Source organism: Engraulis encrasicolus, chromosome 17 (genome assembly GCF_034702125.1).
Source record: "Engraulis encrasicolus isolate BLACKSEA-1 chromosome 17, IST_EnEncr_1.0, whole genome shotgun sequence".
In the NCBI taxonomy this organism is placed as follows: Eukaryota; Metazoa; Chordata; class Actinopteri; order Clupeiformes; family Engraulidae; genus Engraulis; species Engraulis encrasicolus.
In genome coordinates this window covers 17475086-17495085 of record NC_085873.1, presented here as the reverse complement: position 1 = coordinate 17495085, position 20000 = coordinate 17475086, and the positions used below count along the sequence as shown (strand labels likewise).

At 44.1% G+C, this 20000-nt stretch overlaps 2 protein-coding genes across 4 annotated transcripts in view; one reads left to right on the top strand and one right to left on the bottom strand.

The window, feature by feature from the left end:
* LOC134467286 (ankyrin repeat domain-containing protein 60-like) overlaps window positions 1–2791 on the bottom strand; it is a 2998-nt gene extending 207 nt beyond the window's left edge. Inside the window, exons 1-4 of the mRNA XM_063221188.1 lie at window positions 2483–2791; window positions 2108–2238; window positions 1744–1888; window positions 1–1128 (exon numbers count right to left, since the gene is read on the bottom strand). The exon at window positions 1–1128 is cut by the window's left edge and continues 207 nt beyond it. Of these exons, the coding sequence (XP_063077258.1) occupies window positions 611–1128; window positions 1744–1888; window positions 2108–2238; window positions 2483–2711 (1023 nt within the window). The 5' untranslated portion in view covers window positions 2712–2791 and the 3' untranslated portion in view covers window positions 1–610. The remainder of the gene's footprint in view (window positions 1129–1743; window positions 1889–2107; window positions 2239–2482) is intronic.
* Window positions 2792–3237: 446 nt separating this feature from the next.
* On the top strand, window positions 3238–13854 carry nrbf2b (nuclear receptor binding factor 2b). 3 transcript variants are annotated; one of them, XM_063221911.1, is made up of 4 exons: window positions 3238–3413; window positions 4605–4689; window positions 5390–5430; window positions 10209–13854. In XM_063221911.1, the coding sequence occupies exons 1-4, from the start codon at window positions 3384–3386 to the stop codon at window positions 10941–10943; spliced, it is 891 nt and encodes a 296-aa protein (XP_063077981.1). In that variant the 5' UTR covers window positions 3238–3383; the 3' UTR covers window positions 10944–13854. The 3 variants fall into 3 exon arrangements, with proteins under 3 accessions (XP_063077981.1, XP_063077982.1, XP_063077983.1); XM_063221912.1 differs by lacking the exon at window positions 3238–3413 and adding an exon at window positions 3426–3812; XM_063221913.1 differs by lacking the exon at window positions 3238–3413 and adding an exon at window positions 3873–4462.
* The last annotated feature ends 6146 nt before the right edge of the window (window positions 13855–20000 follow it).

The window sequence follows — 20000 nt, the reverse complement described above, 5'->3', positions numbered from 1 at the left end:
ATATGCAAGCGCATAGTCGTGATTCTTCAAGTCTCAAACTTTTCTAACCTTATAAATGAGACACATGATAAATAAATAAATGATTATTACTAAGCTACTAAACAACAGTATGATGTCACAAGCAAGAATGTCAGTTTTCAGTAACAGGAACAAGCTAGCATGAACCGTTTTTGTGTTAGCTAATCCTTATGCTTTTTACGTTAAAGATAGTATGTACTTAAATTGTTTATTTTGAAAATGTATGCTGACCATGGTCAAATGTCATTTTTTTTAATGAATACTTACTACTTAGTAATAAAATAATGTTTGCTGGTCTGACAAAAGTACAGTAAGATTTGCAGCCAAATATGTCTAGGACTGGTGATTACACATACACAAGCTCATAATGAATACCCTGAAATTGAAGGTGTTATATTCAAGAAAAAGATGTCATTTCTGAATGGGCAGCAATAAGTCTGAAAATAGACTACTAAAAAATGAAAAAAAAAGACACTCGATTGACAAAACTGCAGAGCTTCAACACTGTAGGCTACTTCTGGGACAGCACTGCGAGCAGAATATTGGTGTCCATCACTGCGTAGCCTTTTTTGGGTTTGATTATTTTGTCCATTCACCAAGCTTGTTTCTTTGCTCTTGGCTTCCTCTCTGTGCCAGCCACCACCGATACCGCTTGCAGTGTGGTAGCACTGGTACCGTGAGCCGCTGGCGACCCCGTGTGGTGGTGAGCCGTACTGCGTGCCATGCCGACGGCACCCTTGCGCCTGTTGCTGCTGCCGCGTGCCTCCCGGCCCCCCAGCTCGGCGTTGTACCTCTGGGCGTGGCTCCCGCTGTACCAGGTTTGTAGGCATGAGTCAAATTGCTGGTGGGCAAACAGCTCGGCTGGGTCCAGGTAGGGCGACAGCCCCATGCCCTCTTTACGGTCGTGCCACTGGGACAGCATTAGTTGGTGCATGGCGTCCGTTTGGCCCCTGGCACGGGCCACATCCAGAGCCGTGGCGCCGTCCGCATCCTTCAGCTCCTTGGGAGCACCGGCCTGCATCAGTGCTGTCAGGCAGGCCACACGGCCCTCTGCTGCGGCCACGTGCAGCGCAGTGCGGCCCCCTGGAGTCTGGAAGCTGACGTCAGCTCCTGTATGTCGAACAGAATAGGATATACATAAAGGAAATGAGGGCAAAGAGTGAGGGCCTGGTAGAATGGGAAATATTGAATAATATGTTTAGGGGTGTAAAAAACTCAAAAATTGTTACAGATCTGCTTTTAGCGAAACAAAGGGCGACAATGCTCCACGAATCGCGTCGCACATTCGCAGAGCGGATCCTTGCGTGGTGCGCATGTGCAAAGCGGATAGAGCAGAATCAGAATGGTGTACTTACAGGCCTATGCAGTGTCGCTGAGTTTGTATCTAGTAGAGTACATGATTAGCAGCAGGGGTGGGGAACCTACCTGTATCTTGAGGCCAACTTATCCAGCCCTCGATATAATTTAAATGTTATGCAGTTTCACATGAAATATGACACGTTTTATAAAGGTGTCTTAGAAATGAGATTTGCAGTACAATTGAGTTATATTTTCAGGGGACCTAGTGAAGGTGGGGTCTGTTGTAAAGGTGGCCGCCTTCAATATACCGGTAAGCCTAAATGCAGGGTGAAATCCTGGTTGTGTTCGGAGAATGGCCCTGCTTGGAGGACTTTATAACATTTTAAGTGGCCCCTCGGTTCCCCACCCCTCATGTAGAGCCCGTACCGCTATGCAGAAGGAAGCGTAGACCTGACAAGTGGCCTCTGTGGGCGCAGATGTAGAGAGCAGTGGCCAGGTGGCGCCGGCGCCAGTAGCTCTTCTCATCTCCACTCCCATTGGCCGCTGAGCGCCTGGACAAGACATTCTTCAACTGGTGGAGGGGGTGACAATGACAAATGATATAGTAACATGTCTAGTAAAATGTCTATATAGTGGTCCACAATTAATCAGAAAATAGCCTAACTGGAGGCTACAACTGAGAAAATGAAACGTGAACCCTATAGCCCTATGTGTTTTTTACCATTTCATAAAACAACTTTTTACATTTTTTATCATACAAATGATGTAGGCTACAGCCCAGTGCCCTCACCTTGTATTCATTCCCAGTTGCAGCAGCTTGAACAACTTCTTGCCAGCCATTGTAAGGCCAAATCGCCATGGTCACAGTGGTGCCAGGAATAATGTCATTCTGGTCGATGGTTGTCTGGTCTACCAGATCTCCTTTGAGTGTGAGTGACAAAGACATAGAAGGCAGTGGACAAAGATGACATTGAAGTATAGGCCTATTAAATATAGGCTATAACAGCCAAATGTAGGCTATAGATAAACTAATCTATACTTTAATTGTATTCTTTTGTTTGTTCTGTTCCCTTCTCCTAATCATACTTTCTGCCATTTACTTTCAGTTTAATATGGCAATTTGATTTGATTTAGGCAGGCCAGGCGGCCTGGCTGCGCTCCATACCTTGGTCTAGATAGCTGAGTCGCTGAAGGTCCATCGGAATTCCTGCCACCATTTCCAGCGAACACTTCAGTTCACTCAACTTCATATTGCGGCAACATTTCGTAACTGTAAATGTTTCCCCTGTGTCTTGTAAGCTAGTGTGGAGTTTGAAACTCCTCTTTCTAGAACTAGATGTACATTTCCCCTTTACAACGCTAAATTCATTTCTGTTTGGTTCTCCAACAAACATGTTTTCTATGGTTAACGAACTGTTCTTTGGTTGCAGTCAGTGACCGCAACTTGAGCTCTAGTTCAGAAATCATGGATGGAGGTACATTTTGTTACCAAGGCAATGGGTTTGTTTGTGGGAGTGACCCGAGAAGGAGGATGCTTTGATCTTCATTTGTTTATTCAGGTCAGTGGCCTGTTGTTTAGAAATGGCAATAGAGGAAGCTCATATTTTAATTGCAAATTTATTTTCTATGTTGGCTATCTCTACCATTACAGTTAACATTTCGATTAGGCTGTGTGGATAGATGAAATGTTAAATCAGCTAGCAGGCTATGCCAAGCCAACAACATATTACATACCATAGGAGGGATGCTTCATTTAAATGCATAAGCATAAGCATAACATACAGTATAAGCTTCGTAGATGGTTCCTAAATCAGAGCGCGTGCATTAAATTTCGCGAGTGTGTTTTGAGTTTGATGAATGTGAAGAAGGAAGTGACGTCTTACCGAAACGTCATACGCTTATTTTCGTTGTGTAGCCGTAAGGGAAGTTGTTTTTGCTCAAATTTGTTCCTTAAATTGTCCGGCAAAACCAGAATATCTGGTTCCGGACAACGTTAAGGGCATCAATGACCGTCTCAGTGGATCTAACACTATTCTCATGTAGATACCTGTTGTAAATATTAAGGAATGGAGGTGGTGGAGAGTCCTCTTAACCTCGTAAGTTTCTGTTTATGTTGCAAGCTAACCTCGATTGCTAACGTTATTATTGCTAGCTAGCTGCCCCCTCAGTTGACTTATGCCATGTAGCCCCCTCGTGTACTTGTATTGTCCCGAACAAAGCAGGCAGGCCACATCATGACACTGGTCCACTATTTAGCCTCACTGCAAGAGGGCATCAGGGCATGATCCGGGACTGAGCTTATTGTTGCTGACAGTTTTCTCAAAGGCGGCTGTCCTTCGCATTAGTTCCTGCTAGGTAGCGACCAAGCTAACGTACCTAACCCTTTTCAAAGAGCGAGTTCTTCGAGCCATTGCAACTGTCATTCCTTCTGTATGCATCTGGCAAGTCAAACACTACAGATATTTGGCGATTTCTAACCTAATTTGTGAGCCATGGTAGGTGAACCTGTTTTGAAACGCACCTTGTGTCCCACAGAACCTGGCACAATCTGATTAGCTTGCAGGTTATTAAATGATAACGTAACTTAGCTGTCGTGTGTGGAAACTGGCTAAGGTTAGCTTTTTACTGGAGCCCCTGTCAATGTTTGCCACGTCCTCTGTCAAATTTAGCGGTGTCGTTGCGAAATATCTTGTGTTATTGCGTTCATCGACAATTCGTTGTCATTGACAGTAGATTAAAGAGTATTTGCTCGTGTCAGCTGTTTTACCCCACAGTGAGCCTAGACTTACCAAAGTCACTCTACGTATGTGGCGAGATAAACAAAAGGTTGCGAAATATTTTGTTTTGGCAGAAAGTCTTTTCTGTTCCACGACAGGAAGCCAGCGTGCTGACTTGTCATTGTTGACAAGTCAAGGATAGCTTCAGCGACATACGGACAGAAGTTTGTTGTGTTAGGCTAGAATTTCGAAAAACAGTGTCCCAATGCAATAGATTGAAAAAAATATTGGCCTGTGGCCAATGGTCACATAAGTTACGTTTTAGGTTTAAAAAAAATCTCGATACATTGTTGTAAATTAAGTGATTTGACAGACCAGAACTAACATGAAAGTGGTTTTGGACAAGGTCGTCAGGGAGATATCGAAAGGTATGCACATTTCTATCGTGAGATCTTGAGAAGTCATTGAAAACTGGCGGACAAAAAAGCACAGTCCTCTCAGATAAGATTTTTTAAGAGCATGCAATGATGACTTAACGGTCGAGTAATAACATTTCTTTGTTCTTTCCAGGCCCACCAACAATGCAGGAAAGCTGATCGCTTATTGGCAGCTGGGAAATATGAAGAAGCCATAGTGTGCCATAGGAAAGCTGCAGGTTGCCACAAATACTGTTTTCTCCCTCCCACAGTGATGCCTCTCTCGATTGTAAATCGCATAATGTAGACCCACTGACCATACTGCCCCTCATACAGCTAGTTAATCAATGCAAGAGCTTGGCCGTTCCACAGGAAGATTGAGGAACACCTGGTCGTATGACTAGGTTATGATACCATTTGTCATCACCTGCTTTGATAATAACATGCCATCTCCTACTTGCACTCGACCTACTCAGCTCTTTCAAGGTTGATGTTATAGGAGTCATTATGGCTGTCACTCTCAGTCCTTTGTTTGGCTGCTAGTGTGGATGGTGGTTGTAACACCATGCATTTGATTTTCCTTTATGAAATGTCTTTCTTAACTGGCTTACTCAAGGGCATATCAGCTGTGACTAAGAGTCGTTTGTACTGTACTCCACACCCACGTTTTCTGTACCTTTTTCGTTACCTTGGTTATGGGCTCCATAACCAAGTCCACAGCTGTTGCTGATTTAGATCTATTGAAGCTTTTCAACTATCTGCTTTGAAGTGTATTTCTTCATCTTACAACACAGTTCATGTTCAGTTGTTCATGTTCAGTTCAGTGATGACTACGCAGTAGCATGTTCCATTCCAAAAATAAACTCAGGCTGACCCACTGACATATTCAGACCTGGAGATTTTGATGGATTCATGTCGACACGTTTTTCTGCCTTTCAGATCTCCTGAAAGAGGCCATGAAGCTCACAGAATGTGAACAGGTGGGTGGCTCATCAGTCACATGATCCTGACCAACTCGCATGACACACTCTCATGTCAAATCTAACTTACAATGCACAGCAATATTGAGTACACCACCCTTTCAAAAAGTATCATTTTGAACAATATTAGTTCCAAAATGTTCATATAGTAAGTTTAATACAACATAGGGCTGCTCAATTATGAGAAAAATATACATCACGATTATTTCAGTCAATATTGATGTCACGATTTTTTTTAGCCGATATTTCTTTTAGATACTAATTATGCTAACAATTCACGATCTTCCCTCTCTTCAGCTGTGTGAGTGGAGGGCAATAGAGGATCACACAATGGTGTTCTGCACGAGTATTGGGTAGCAAGTCTGCTCTGTGCTCGCAATAGCTCAAGTGGAGGGGAATGTATTGCGCTTAGTGTAACCAGTGACGTGCACTGGGATTTATGGCTGGTGAGGCAACTTTTTCAATATCAGATTTTCAAATAAATAATTGCCAAATAGGCCTACCGACAAGTTCCATTATGTCATAGCAGCTTTCTTAACATAAGGTAGGCCTACATATTTTGACATAAGCTTACTGCATTTCCGCAGAGAAAATGCTATTAGATCTCTCTCTCTCTCACACACACACACACACACACACACACACACACACACACACACACACACACACACACACACACACACACACACACACACACACACAGGATTCAAACAGTGGTCTCACATAGACCACACAGCACCAATGTGGACAGCAGAGCAGAGGAGAGAAGAGGAGAGGAGAGGAGAGGAGAGGAGAGAGGAGATGAGAGAGGAGGAGAGGGGAGGAGAAGAGAGAGGAGAAGAGATGAGAGGAGAAAGGAGGAGGAGTGGAGAGGAGGAGGAGAGGAGCTCAAGGAGAGGAGAGGAGAGGGAGAGGAGAAGAGAGGAGATGGGAAAAGAGAGAAGAGGAGAGGAGAGGAGAGGAGAGGAGAGGAGAGGAGAGGAGAGGAGAGGAGAAAAGGAGGGGAGAAGAGGAGGGGAGAAGAGGAGGGTAGGTGAGGGGAGAGTAGTGGAGAGTGTAAGCTCCTTCACAGCCCACTGCTCTCACACACACACACACACACACAGGATTCAAACAGTGATCTCACATAAACCACACAGCAGCAGCAATGTAGACTGAGCATCACGGCGGATGCTCAAGACACACAGGATTCAAAACATGGTGTCATATAGACCACTGAGCACCACGGCGAACAAACCGGTGTGATAGCTTTCGTGATACGAACTGGATTCTCGTGCAAATGTAGGCCTACATCTACTTGTACGAGGCTACAGCAAGCGATGTGGGACAAAGGTGTGGCAGGAAGCGAATGTCAACGTAAACAGATATTACACACGCTTCGATATGGTCACCAAATATTTTGGGACTGTCATTTCTGTTATGCCTACACCTTGGAATTAAATCAGAGTCTTGTAGTTACATTTGATTTACCTCAACGGTACCCTGTACTCAACTTTACAAACAGTTACCGGGCACATGAGAATCCGGTGCCCATCACAAAAGCTACCACACTGGACAAGAATCACGGCGGATTCTCTCCCTCCCCACGGGTCTCACAAACACAGGCTTCACACACATAGGAAATTGGTCCTACCTGAACTCGTGCATCAGGTCCATGCGCCGCTCTTTTCCTTAACTTTGGCGTTGTGCATGCTAACGTTACTTTAGCCGGTGCTGTTCATCCAAAGCCCCAAACGTCGCCCCAAACGTCCAAAGCAATTTGGCATTGAATATGAGTAGCCGCGAGGATTTGTGTTTCGAGAGGCTCCTTAGTCCTTAGTAAATTGTTAAGTCGTAAAATCCCATGCGAATGGTCTTCCACACATTCTCGCCGGTTGCAAACAAGACACAGGGGAAACAACAAATATTTTCTGCAGTGTTGTACCACTCACTTTGAAATGATCGGGTAGTTATTCTGACCGTCACCTGAGTAGAAAACCCTTCAGCTCTGTCGGTCCTCCATTCTTTATCACATCTTTTCCCCTTGGAAATCCAACTTTGAGAATGCTCTTAGATTTGTTATGAAATCCACGTGAACAAGCTAGCCAACAACACCGACTGACTGTATTGTGAACTTCAGATTCGCTATGACGTAACTGTCCAGCAAGACTCAACACCAGAAGGAGTCTGCGGCCAGGCTACTGCTGGCCTCACCATTGTATCTTTCAGTGGGCGTCCAGAGTAAAGAAATGATAATCACACGTAGAAAATATTTTAAAAATATCAGGAAATGAGGGCACACCATACATACTTCTATTAAGTGTATAAAAACGTTTAATACAATATTACCAGGTTGCATTCACAGAACGAGCAACATGGCGCATGCGCGCAACTTTGTTAACGAGGGATTGCGCAATCCGGGGTGAGGCCAGTTCAGAGTTGCCCCAAATTCAGCGTATTCGGTAGCCTAGCGAGCCAGACCCGTACAGCAAAAAGCTGTACCAGGGTCTAGGAGGGCTGGGCAGCAGTGTGGGCGGGATAAACGGTTGCTTCAGGACTCAACGCCACGCAATTGGATGGCAAACAACCAATCCCCACACACTTCTGTGTAACGTCACAGCTGTCTTGTGAAGCGCCAACTCCGAGCCGTCGTAGCAGTGAATGCGTGTGATCACCACAGCCACAAACAAGTTTCCTAATAAATCGTGTTTTCACTTACATAGTTCAAAAATGCCTCGTTTTCAACCACACGGCCCTTCTTGATCATCCAGCGAAATGTTGAGCAATTTGGGGCTTGTTAAATGGTTATATTTATGATTGTTGTCAACATGGCATGTTCGGTGTTAGCTAGCTAGCTGTATACCCATAACTAATACACGGCTGGATATTAGCTCTGTGTAATTGACGACAGATTGGCTAGCCGCTAGCTCGGCAGACTCTAGGTGTCATTCCCATCTATTTAGTAAGCGACTTACAGACTTTCAAAGCTCCCAAATGTCTCGTTTTTAATGACATGGATCTTATTAGTATTTGGGGCAGGCATATATAATACAAGGCTGGATACCTAGCTCTGTGTTATTGGCGACAGGTTAGCTAGCCAGCGAGGGCCCCTTTGTAGGTGGAGCGGCAAATTCGAGCCGTCGTAGCAGTGAATGCATGTGATGACCACAGCCACAAACAAGTGTCCTAATAAATCGTGTTTTCACTTATACAGTTCAAAAATGCCTCGTTTTCAACCACATGCCCCCCCTTGATCAACCAGCGAAATGTTGAGCCATTTGGGGCTTGTTAAATGGTTATATTAAGACTGGATACAGCTGTGTTATTGACGACAGGTTAGCTAGCCACTAGCTTGGTAGACTATGCCATTCCCATCTATTTAGTAAGCTACTCAAAGACTTTCAAAGCTCCCAAAATGTCTCGTTTTTAATGGCATGTGTCTTATTAGAAATTGGGGCAGCAATTTCATTCTACACCTACAGTAGTGGTCTGATAATAGCGTGTGACTATCTGGTCCTGTAGAATGCTCAACTTAGCTTACCGAGCTAGTTTAAAACATCGAATGATCAAATGGTATTGTGTTGTGATCTATTTGTGTCCGATAAGTTCATGGTGTATTATTACATCAATCCATGTCAGACACGAAATATTTTATCATCCAGGCTTTTTAAATTAAGTGCACTTTCGTGCTGTACGTAGCACGGAGGGACACCATGCTTCTTCTTAGAAAGTTTCCTGTTTACTAAGTAGCCCGGCCCCCCTCGCGATTTGATTGGCCCTGTCATCGGATAACTTTCAGCCTCGCAAAACGACCGGGGTCCGCTAGACTGCCCCCGGGAGCAAATTCAATTTGCGGTCGCTAGGGGCGTCTAGATTTCTAGGCTACGTATTCGGAGCAATTTGACATGAAATGGGCAAATATTACGATTTTGGCCACGGAAATGATTGAAAATGAGTGAAACTGTTTAAATACTGCTCAAATGGTAGTTATGGTGCAGATGCTCGAAAACAATAGCTGTTATTGCTACTATTAGCCTATTCACATTAACTGCATCTCATCATTCTCATCTGGAGCTGGTGAGGCCATGCCTCCCCTGCCGTATTGGAGTGCACGTGCCTGATAGTAACATACCTTTTGGCAGTATAGAAAAATGACAAAATATTGTTTCAAATCAATATTATGAAATTTGATATTGTTTGACAGCAATATTGATATCACAATATAAATTCGATATATTGCACAGCCCTAATATAACATCCGTGAAGCTTACCACAGAAAAGTAAGTTTAATTCAGTAACTTATCGGTAAATTACATGTTTTTCAATTTTTGTGAAATTACAGAGGTGTAAAAGTGAGTACACCCAGACTGATGCTCAGTTAGTCACTTTAAAACTCCCCATTTATGTTTAAACAAGTTCAGATCAGGTGTCATACTGAATTACTGAATCACTCTCACCTCTTCAGAAAATCAGCGTAGTCCATATGTGTTTAGGGTCATACCGATGAGCTCCATTTTTAATATCTTCTAATTTCATGATGTTTCGAGCCAACAAGGCCTGTTCTCAGAATCTTTTCAGGATTTTAACGTGGGGTGTACTCACTTTTGTGGGCACATGTTCAAATGTTTATATGCTGTTCACAGGTAACCATTCATTATGTCAAAGTGAAATATCTTCAATGTTGTTGTCCCATGAAAAGATATAGTAACAAATCTGCAAAAAAAAGTGAGGGGTGTACTCACTTCTGTGACACACTGCATCTTGTGTCATGTGCTGGTGTGTTTTCTTCACTGTTGCAGGCGCGCCTGTCTCTGGAGCTGCAGAGGGACAGCCATGTCAAACAGCAGCGGCTCATTGAGGAGAAGTGGAAGCGATCCAAGCGGGAGGCCAAGCCCCGGCCCAGCCAGCCGCCAGCAGCAGCAGCAGCCGCTGCCCCCTCATCCTCCGACACCAAGAGCCTCCAGCTGCTACAGCAACAAGGCCTGAGTGCCTCCCAGCCACCCCTCTCCCCGGCCCTGGACCCCACGCAGGTCCCCGAGCGCGAGTACGACACCTGGCTCTACCTGCTGAAGCACAAGGGCGCCCCGCGGCCGGCGCCCGACGCCTGCCCGCCGGCGGGCAGCAAGGCGCAGAAGGACGACAAGACGCGGCTGGAGGAGCAGGAGGAGACCATCGTGCAGCTGCGGGCGCTGGTGGACACGCTGGTGGGCGAGAACGAGCGGCTGCGGCGCGACGCAGATGCCCTGCGTGCCGAGAACGAGCGGCTCAGGCGTCGCGAGAGGGAACGCGAGCACCGGGACGAGGCGGTGGACTTTGTGGAGCGCTCGGAGTTGTGGGTGCTGCCGTCGCCGGGCAGGCCGGGCTCCACGGGCGAGGAGAGGAGCAGCACGAAGGCCAAGGACATTCCCATCCCCCAGCTGCCTCCACTGGAGATGCCCACCCAGGAGATCCCCTTAGACCAGCTGCCAGCCCTGGAGCTCCCCGAGGACATCCAGCACCAGCTGCAGGAGATACTGGATGCGGAGAAGCTCTGAGGAGCAGAGAGAGGGATGGAGGGGAGGATTGAAAGATAGCGAGAGAGGGACAGCTAGAGGGATTATGGGAGGAATGATGATGTCCAGAGTTTTGACGTCTTGAGGGGAGCTGCTGTGCTGTCAGTGTCAGAGTGACAGATACACACACACACACACCGAGCGAGCAGACGCTTGACTGTGTGTGACTGCGCTGTGTAGTGCCAAGCTCTCACACACGCGCACACACACACACACACTCACACACACACACACACACACACACACACACACACACACACACACACACACACACATTCTACAAAAAGGGAGTCCAGGAAAGGACTAGGTCAGAGCTGTGGCATAGAATCCCATTAGCAGCACGATGACCATAACCAAGATGGTGTGTTGTTTGCTGAAGAGCTTCAGCACTCCCCTTCTCTCACTCCTCTCATGTCCTCTTGCCCTCGTGGGTGCATTTCAACATTTGATGTCTGCAGGTGGACACTATGAGCCTCTAGTTCTTCTTTTGTACACAGTGAATCGAAATGGACGGAGCTTTTTACCTGTTGCCACTACTAGGACTGCTGCAAAAGCTCCCGTTATGTTTTCTCTGTTCGTTGTTTGATGAGAATAGTCACGACAAGACAAGACAATTTTGGGGTGCGAGTCGGTTGTTGAAGCATGGCCGTCTGAGTGCAGATGTCCAGATGCACTTCTCTCCTGTTTTTTTTTCTTTTCTTAAATTTTCCTTCCTTCCCGTGTGTGTGAGCGATGTCCTTGCATGTGAGGGAGGAAAGGAAACGTGATCAATCAATCAAACATATTTCGTTTTTGAAATCCTAATGACTGAAATCTATTTGACTTTTTTTGACATATTTACATGTTGGAAACACAACATGTAGCCAGTGTGTCCTGCCATGCAGCAGTGATATTTGTTTTTAACGTGGCTAAGGGGAGCGAGCTGGCTTCCTGTTTGTTTGGCGTGTGTCTAAAAAAAGGCCTCCCAGACACTACGCAAGTCTCTCTCTCTCTCTCTCTCTCTCTCTCTCTCTCTCTCTCTCTCTCTCTCTCTGTCTCTCTCTCTGTCTCTCCTGTTCTCTCCTGTTCTCTCACACCCTCTATTGGTCATCTCTGGGAAACGCAAGTGTGTCCTCCATTCAAACAAACACAAATGCTCAAAAGCAGACACTGTGCCTTTTTCAAATAGACAAAACATAACTTCTCACCCATTTTGGTATAATACCATGGTTGCAGTGAGACACCACATATGGATTGGAGACATGACGGTGGCAGTAGGGTTGCTTTTTTTTTTTTTAAAGGTTTTATTTTATTTTGCTTCTTGAAATGGCCCTTCCAAGCACAGACAACAGACATTACACCTGGACCACTATAAGGGACTGCAGTGTTACCAGAGGGGAAATTGGCAGGTTTTTTTTTTTTTGGCTTTGTGATCTTACATAGCTAAGCGTCTTTTTTATTGTTTTTATTTTCACCAACAGGACAGCTGATAAGCACTGTGAACAACATCCTCACTGTGTGTGTGTGTGTGTGTGTGTGTGTGTGTGTGCGCGCGTGCGTGCATGCGTGCGTGCGCGTGCACATTGGCTTGGTGTGTGTGTGTTTGCTGGTGTGAGACTGTGGGGGTTGTTTTGGGAGAGCAGAGTGCTTTGGGTTATCAATGGCCTCCTTGGAAACACCCATTGTGTAGTTGTTGTGTAAGTGAATTGTAAATTGTGAGTGTCTGCTCAAAGTGAAAGGCACGTTTATGTCCCCTTTTGTATCCAGTGATTGGCAGGTGTCTAGTTTTTGCAGTCTCAAACTTTGGTCCTCCATGCCGCCTCAACAGCTGCCTCAGCCTGATCTCACAGAATTTTATGAAAAGGACATGAAATCTGTGACCGTTTCACAGATTTAGCCAAAATTCCGTGTTGGGGTCAAGGACGTGTTTTCTGTGATGGACTTGCAGAAGTGCTTTCTATATGTTCCCACAGCACAATGTTGAGTCTTCATTTGAAAACTGACAACCTGGTGGTGGAATAGCCTACCATTTCCAGTTGGTTAATACCAAATTATATTACTTACCAAAAGAATGCTATAGCAGTTTGTGCCCAGACCAAAACAATCCTTAACCCTAACCTGTCTGTAAAGACTTTTTTGTGTTGAGAAATGCCCTTTCTAGGAGGTTTAGGCTACCAAATTCTTGTATTAAACAAAATAATACTAGAATAGTAGTATAAGCTATGCCCAGACCAAAACAATCCCTAACCTTAAAGGTGCACTGTGTTTTTTTAGCAGTGTCTTTCCAGACTTCATGCTGCCCATTCACAAGTTAACTTTTTGATTAATACTACTTAGCACCACAATCAAATTCTAAGAAGTCATTATGACTTTGAAAATTGTACATTTCATACATGAAAAGGGGATCTTCCATGTCCGCCATTTTAAATTTCCAGAAATAGACATTTCTAGCTGCACAACATACTGTACTTGGGTCATACTTTTAAATATTAGTTTATTATTTAGGAAATATTCATGAAAAGATCAAATTTGGCAGTTTCAATGAGCAGCATATTTGTAATACGTACACTGGCCACCATTCTACACAGTGCACCTTTAACCTGTCAGTAAGAAATGTTTTTTTGATTAAAAAAAAAAATCAGATAATATAAGTTGCAACATAAGGCTGAGGGGAATATAAAGAAATCGCTGCTGCAATCCAAGATTGGAATTTTGACAACCTGTAAAACTACCACATATTTTGTGTTATAATGGTCTTTTTTCATTAAACAGGATTCTGTGAGATCATGTTGGCCATCTTTTTTCAACTAGTCAAATGCTGCCAGAGGCATTTTAAGCATCCCATTTCTTTCATTTGAAAACTTTTTTTTTATTTTTTTTTTAAAGAAGGAATGTTTAATCATTGTCCAGATTTTGCCACTACATTTTTTGGGGTGGGGGTGTGGGACATTTTTTCCATTCCATGTACTTTGTCTTTTAATTTCGCGTATTTTCAGAATTTATGCTGTCCATTGACAAATATTGTTTCTAGTGTGTATTATTTATCGCCACCATGCATTTCTGAGTAATTGTGGAACATGACGTGGAAATTTAGACTTTTCATACATGTCTTGGAGGATCTTCTCCATGGTTGCTATTTTGAGCTTCCAGTCACTTTTCGCTAGAAATATTAGTTTAACATCATAAATGTTCACAAAATGATCAAACTTGTGAATGGGCAGCATATATTTTAAGCTAAAAGAAACAAAAAATATCTCTGCTTTTGCGTGTGATTTGAATCCTATGTTATTGTTCTGTAAGATGCTTGTGGCGTCTTCCAGTTCCTGCTTGCCTTACTTGCTGAAGATTTAAAAGCTCAGTCCTGTTAACAGACAAATGCAATGGGACTTAAAGCCAGGGACTTGATCATCTCATTTTAGTGGTCCTTGCTCAACTGTAGGCTACATCCATTGCAGCGCACACAAGGAGCTTTAGACGTGTGAGGAGTCTCATTCAAAATATCACTGAAACGCAAAGCAATAAATACGCCTCTTGTACTGTCCAAGGCTGATGGCTAATAAATCCTAGAGAGCGAGGACCCCAGGAACTAGCTGGTAGAAGTGGTGGAACTGAGTGGTAGAATAGGCTTATGGCTTTTTTGTGTTCTATTCAATATCTTAACTCCCGGCCTGTGATGATGTCACAAGAGGTCATTGAAGACCGAAGCGAAAGGTCAAATCAAATGTCATTTTGTCATTTGCAATCAGGATGTTGAATGGGGCATAGTCCCCCAAAAGTGTTTTGTGTCTTGGCTGACAGCGGGGAAACTTCATTGTTTTCTCCACGGAGGCGGGGCGTCAGTGAAGTGCAAGGCCGCAAGCACAGGTCGAGGACAGGAGATAGGATATTGAAAAGAACCCCCGGACTCAGAGAGGTAGGCCTCAAGTACAACGTCCTACAAGGTTTATCACTTCATTTTGGGCTATTTAGCTGGGTCAGTCTCCAAGCTGCCATCCTACTTGGAATAGTCTCTAGGCCTAGGGAGGGATTTTGTTTGATTTTCTTTTCATTTTCTTTTCATCTGTTTTGATGTGACATTTGCCTGGAGAATGGCCAGTTATCCCAAAACAGGAAAGGGCAGCATCTCTCTCGCATTGCAGTGTATCCCTGTCCCCACAACATGTGTTTCTGTCATTTTTCTCTTTGTCCCAGTGGTGAACACACACACACAGATGTATACGCACCCCGCTCATGCACACACTAACGAATATCTTCAGGTAACCATGTTTTGCTTCGTTGTTGTACTGTTTCATGGGCGTTTCCTTAGAGCCAGAAGAGGGAGCTTGTGGCAACACAGCATGGGTGTCATTTGATAATGATGGGAACCTCCATAGCACTAGAATCAAATAAAAAAGAAGTGGTGAACCTGTGACTGATCTCAACGTTCTGTCTTTATTTTTGTTTTGTTTTTGAGGAAGAATAAAACATAGAAACAGTGCAGCTGCAACAAAATGGCTGCCTTTGTGTATAAAAGAAGAGGGAACCAAATTGTTTTTGCTTATGTTGTCTTTTTTTCTCTTTTATTTTCAATTAAAATGTCAATTGATTTATCGGTTTACATTAAGTAATCAGGGTGTGTCCTAATATATTTTTCTTTTTTTTGTATTGTATGTGATTTGATTAAAACAAGTCTGTGTGTGTGATTGTTTAAATCTTGAAATGAAAGTGTAAGCTTGTTTTGTTTGTGCATGAATGGTGGCCCTTGCTGTAAACTACACGATTAAGGTATTAAAATATGACTGTTGAATAAAATGTGTCCTTGTGATATTGCCATTTCCAAGATTTAGTATGTGTTAGGTGTAGTCGTGATGTCTTCTTAATGTAGGTGTTGAATAGTATTGAGCATATCTTTCAGGAAAAAAGTAAATTTAATTTATCTAGCCATTAGTTGTCTCTTGTTTTATACATGCAAACTTTATTACTATTATTATTTTTTTATCAGCTGTTTTTAAAGCACATCGACATCCATGTGACCCCCTGATGAAGATCTAAGTTCTGGGAAGAAGGTATGCTGTCGGGTAGCTGTGGTGTAATGGTTAAGGGGTTGGACTGTAGATTGCAGGTTCAAATCCCACCCTTACCTCTCCCTACACCTTCAACCATAGCTGAAGTTCCCATCAGCAAGGCACCTAACCCTGCATGGCTCCAGGGACTGTAACCAAGAGCCTGTAGTCGCTTTGAATAAAAAAGCGTCAGCTTAATGTAATGTCGAAACATAGGAAAGTAAAAAAAAACCTTTTCCATGTCTGAAACAAAAGAAATGTGATGACTTGCGATTTAACAAGGAGACTGAACTAACGCTATTTATCTAAATTGCATACAGATTTAGTGTTTTGTGACAAAGCACGGCAAATGCATATAGTACATACAGTACTGAATTCTCCTGCGGTGACAAACCAAAGTGTTGCTTGCAAGTGTATGCATAAATAGATTCCAGAAAACACAGAATTAGGTGTTATTATTCTTGTGCGAACACATACACTTGGTGGACTTGTAGGTAAATGATGGATGGTGGACTTGAAGGAGAATTGAATGGAAATTGAATTTCTGTGTATGCATCATCAGTAGTGTTCCTCTGGGTCATAAGGTATTTCAGCCCTTAATATCCTTTAATGGGCACTGAAATTATCTAAAATTTAGTTTGATCATTTTTAGCACCACCAAGTGGATATAGTGAGTGAGTCCAATTTGAGGAAGGCTGATATTTAGGTAACTAGGCAAGACTATTCCGTTTTGTGGATCCTGGTGCCATCTAGTGGATAATTCGAGTACTGTCAGTACTTGTAAGTGAAAGCCCAACTCCAACTCTCATTGTCATTGTGACACAGCAGTCCACAGCACACAAGTGAACACTGCACATAACTAAATTGCATTTATTCAAGTCTGACGCCCTAACCCTTAAACATGACTGACCAGATTAAGATTATTCTGCCAGGTGAGCTGATTTATGCAGTATGTTATCCACTTTGGTTCTCAAATAAGAGGATTGCATGGTCACGCTCAGAAGACAGCCAGACAGGTTGTGATATGGGGGAGCATGTCAATGTTCTCACAGCCAATTGGTCCCACATCACAAAGACTTTGATCATTACTTTTAGGCCCATTGGTCCCACAGCCCAATGGTCCCACAGCATATTCCTGCTGCTCCATGTAATACATTTCTTAGAATTTATTCAAATTTAGGTCCTATGTTCCATGGAGGGGAGAAAGGCACGTTCTCTTAGTTTACTTGGAAATGTGGGGACATGGAGTTGTGGAACACAGGGCCTATATTTGAATAATTTCTCAAAATATGTGAACATGGAGCTGTGAGACCAATGGACTGTGGGAACATACAGCCGACCACGTGGTATGGATAACCTGAACATCAGGGCCCTGTAGGAATAAAGTTCAACTTCAACTCAACCCCCAACTTCACGTATTCAGGTCAAAGCACATGGAAGCAGGATTGACTGCCACAGGCTAAAAAGAAAGTGAAAAGTGGCAGTCATTACTCAAGTCATTTACATAGCGCTAAAACTTGTGCAAGTGAATAATTACACAGTTGGTTTAAATAAATCAAGTCACCTGTTTTTTGTGTGTGCGTGACATGAGACCCATTAAGGCATTGACAGCTTCTGAAACGATAAGTCTGATTTCTTCTCATCCCTTTTGAGAGGTCTGCTCTTCATGCACACACGCGAGAGAGTCTCTGTGTTAGAGGTTGTGTGTGTGCGTGTGTGTGTGTGTGTGTGTGTGTGTGTGTGTGTGTGTGTGTGTGAGAGAGAGAGACAGAGAGAGAGAGAGAGAGAGAGAGAGAGAGAGAGAGAGAGAGAGAGAGAGAGAGAGAGAGAGAGAGAGAGAGAGAGAGAAGACTAATTAAAAGGCCAGCCGCTGAAGCATGCGTTCCCAGGGAGCTTGAAGGCGGGGAAGGCTGATCAAGAAGCCTGGTGCTGCCTCTCCTCTCCTCTCTCCTCTCCTCAGAGCTGCCTGAGGCCCGGCTGCTGCTTCTGCCTTTGATGTGGAGTGCAGAGGCAGCGCTAACGAAGGAAGGCAGCGAGAAGAGAAGAGAAGAGAAGAGAAGAGAAGAGAAGAGAGCTGAGGGGACTGCAGAGGATTGACAGAGAGAGAGAGAGAGAGAGAGAGAGAGAGAGAGAGAGAGAGAGAGAGAGAGAGAGAGAGAGAGAGAGAGAGGTGGATAAAGAGAAAGAGGGATGAAGGGAGAGAGAGAGAGAGAGAGAGAGAGAGAGAGAGAGAGAGAGAGTAGGAAGTGTGTGTGTGTGTGTGTGTGTGTGTGTGTGTGAGAGAGAGAGAGAGAGAGAGAGAGAGGGAGAGAGAGGAGAGAGAGACGGGAAGAGAGAGGAGAGAGAGAGGAGAGGAGAGAGAGAGAGAGAGAGAGAGAGAGAGAGAGAGAGAGAGAGAGAGAGAGAGAGAGAGAGAGAGAGAGAGAGAGAAATCGAATTTCGCAGGTGGACTCTTAAGTAGGGCTGAGATGACGGATGCTGTGTAGCATGTAGCCTACCTGCTCTTGCATTTTTTAACAGAGATGAGAGAAAAAAAACACCCACCAGAGTAGGCTACTGACAGTAATGTAGCAAACAGCTTTAGAAGACAAAAAAGGATCTTTCCTACTTAAAAGGAAGCACCTCCTCTCAACATCCTTCACCCTTTTTAATGAGACAGGATGTCAAGGACAGACATTGTACGATCAGCTCATCACCCCCTAGCTGACACAATTAGGCCTACGACTGCTCACAGCATCCTGAACTCTCTGAGCTCTCCGCATTAACCTTAACCATGTCTCGGATTGGTTAGGAATGTATAGGTCCTACATGCACAGTGCACAATTGAATGGACGAGGCATGAAAGCACTGCTTACTGTTTCTCACTGGAACTAAAGGTGACTTTAAAATCAGTTCTCAATCACCCCAATGTTTTCTCTGTAAAGCAATAACCTTTGAATGTGTTGCAGACATTCCGAGTTCACCTCTTAATTCCTTTGATGTGCTTGTAGCACGCATGCACGCATGCACACACACACACACACACACACACACACACACACACACACACACACACACACACACACACACACACACACAATGATGGAAATGTAGTGTATGATGGCAATGTAGTGTGTGCAAGGCTGTCTGTAAGCTACCACCGAGGCCAAGACAGGTTTGGAGCCGGAAAACAGAGAGGCTTCGAGTTTGGGAGTCTACCAAAGGACGTCTAGCTACAGCAGAGATGGTGGAAGGCATGTGGATTTGGCCGGCCAAGCTGGCACTCTACAGTATGCACTATGAAGGAGAGAGAGAGAGAGAGAGAGAGAGAGAGAGAGAGAGAGAGAGAGAGAGAGAGAGAGGAAGAGAGAGAGAGAGAGAGAGAGAGAGAGAGAGAGAGAGAGAGAGAGAGAGAGAGAGAGAATAAAGACTTCCACTGAACTGTGCTATGAGTGCCAGCTTCATGTAGCATGTTGGTCACGGCCACTGTCGATATGAAGGAATTAAGGAAATTTATGAAGCGTACGACTCAGAAAATCATTTATGTGTGTGTGTGGACTGGCAGTAAAACTCTTTCCATTTCACTGAGGAGTTGGAGAGGACAGGGGCAGCACTGTGAGACAGGCTCTCTGTGTAATAATATTTCCTAATTCAGTAAGCATGTCATTGAACTATAAGTGAGAAAGTTCTCAGTGTCAGCAGTAGTCAGGACTGCAATAAGACTCTGAGGTGTCTGTAGGTCCATAGAAGATTCATCCTGGACCTGGGCAATCCGCCATTCGGGACTCGAACTCACAATCTTCGTCTCGCTCCAGTTCGGCATGGGAAGCAAAGGTGCGATACCACCGAGCTAAAGGTTTGGGTCACTAGCTTTGCACAACTTAATCTGTACGAGTCTTCGGGTGGGAGATATACTAACATTCAACTGCTGAACTCGGCTAGTTGGCATCCCTTACATCTGAGAGAGAGAGAGTATGCATTTTAAAGTAATTTCAAATGTGTATCGCAGTTGGCTCCCATACACCACTTATATATTTAG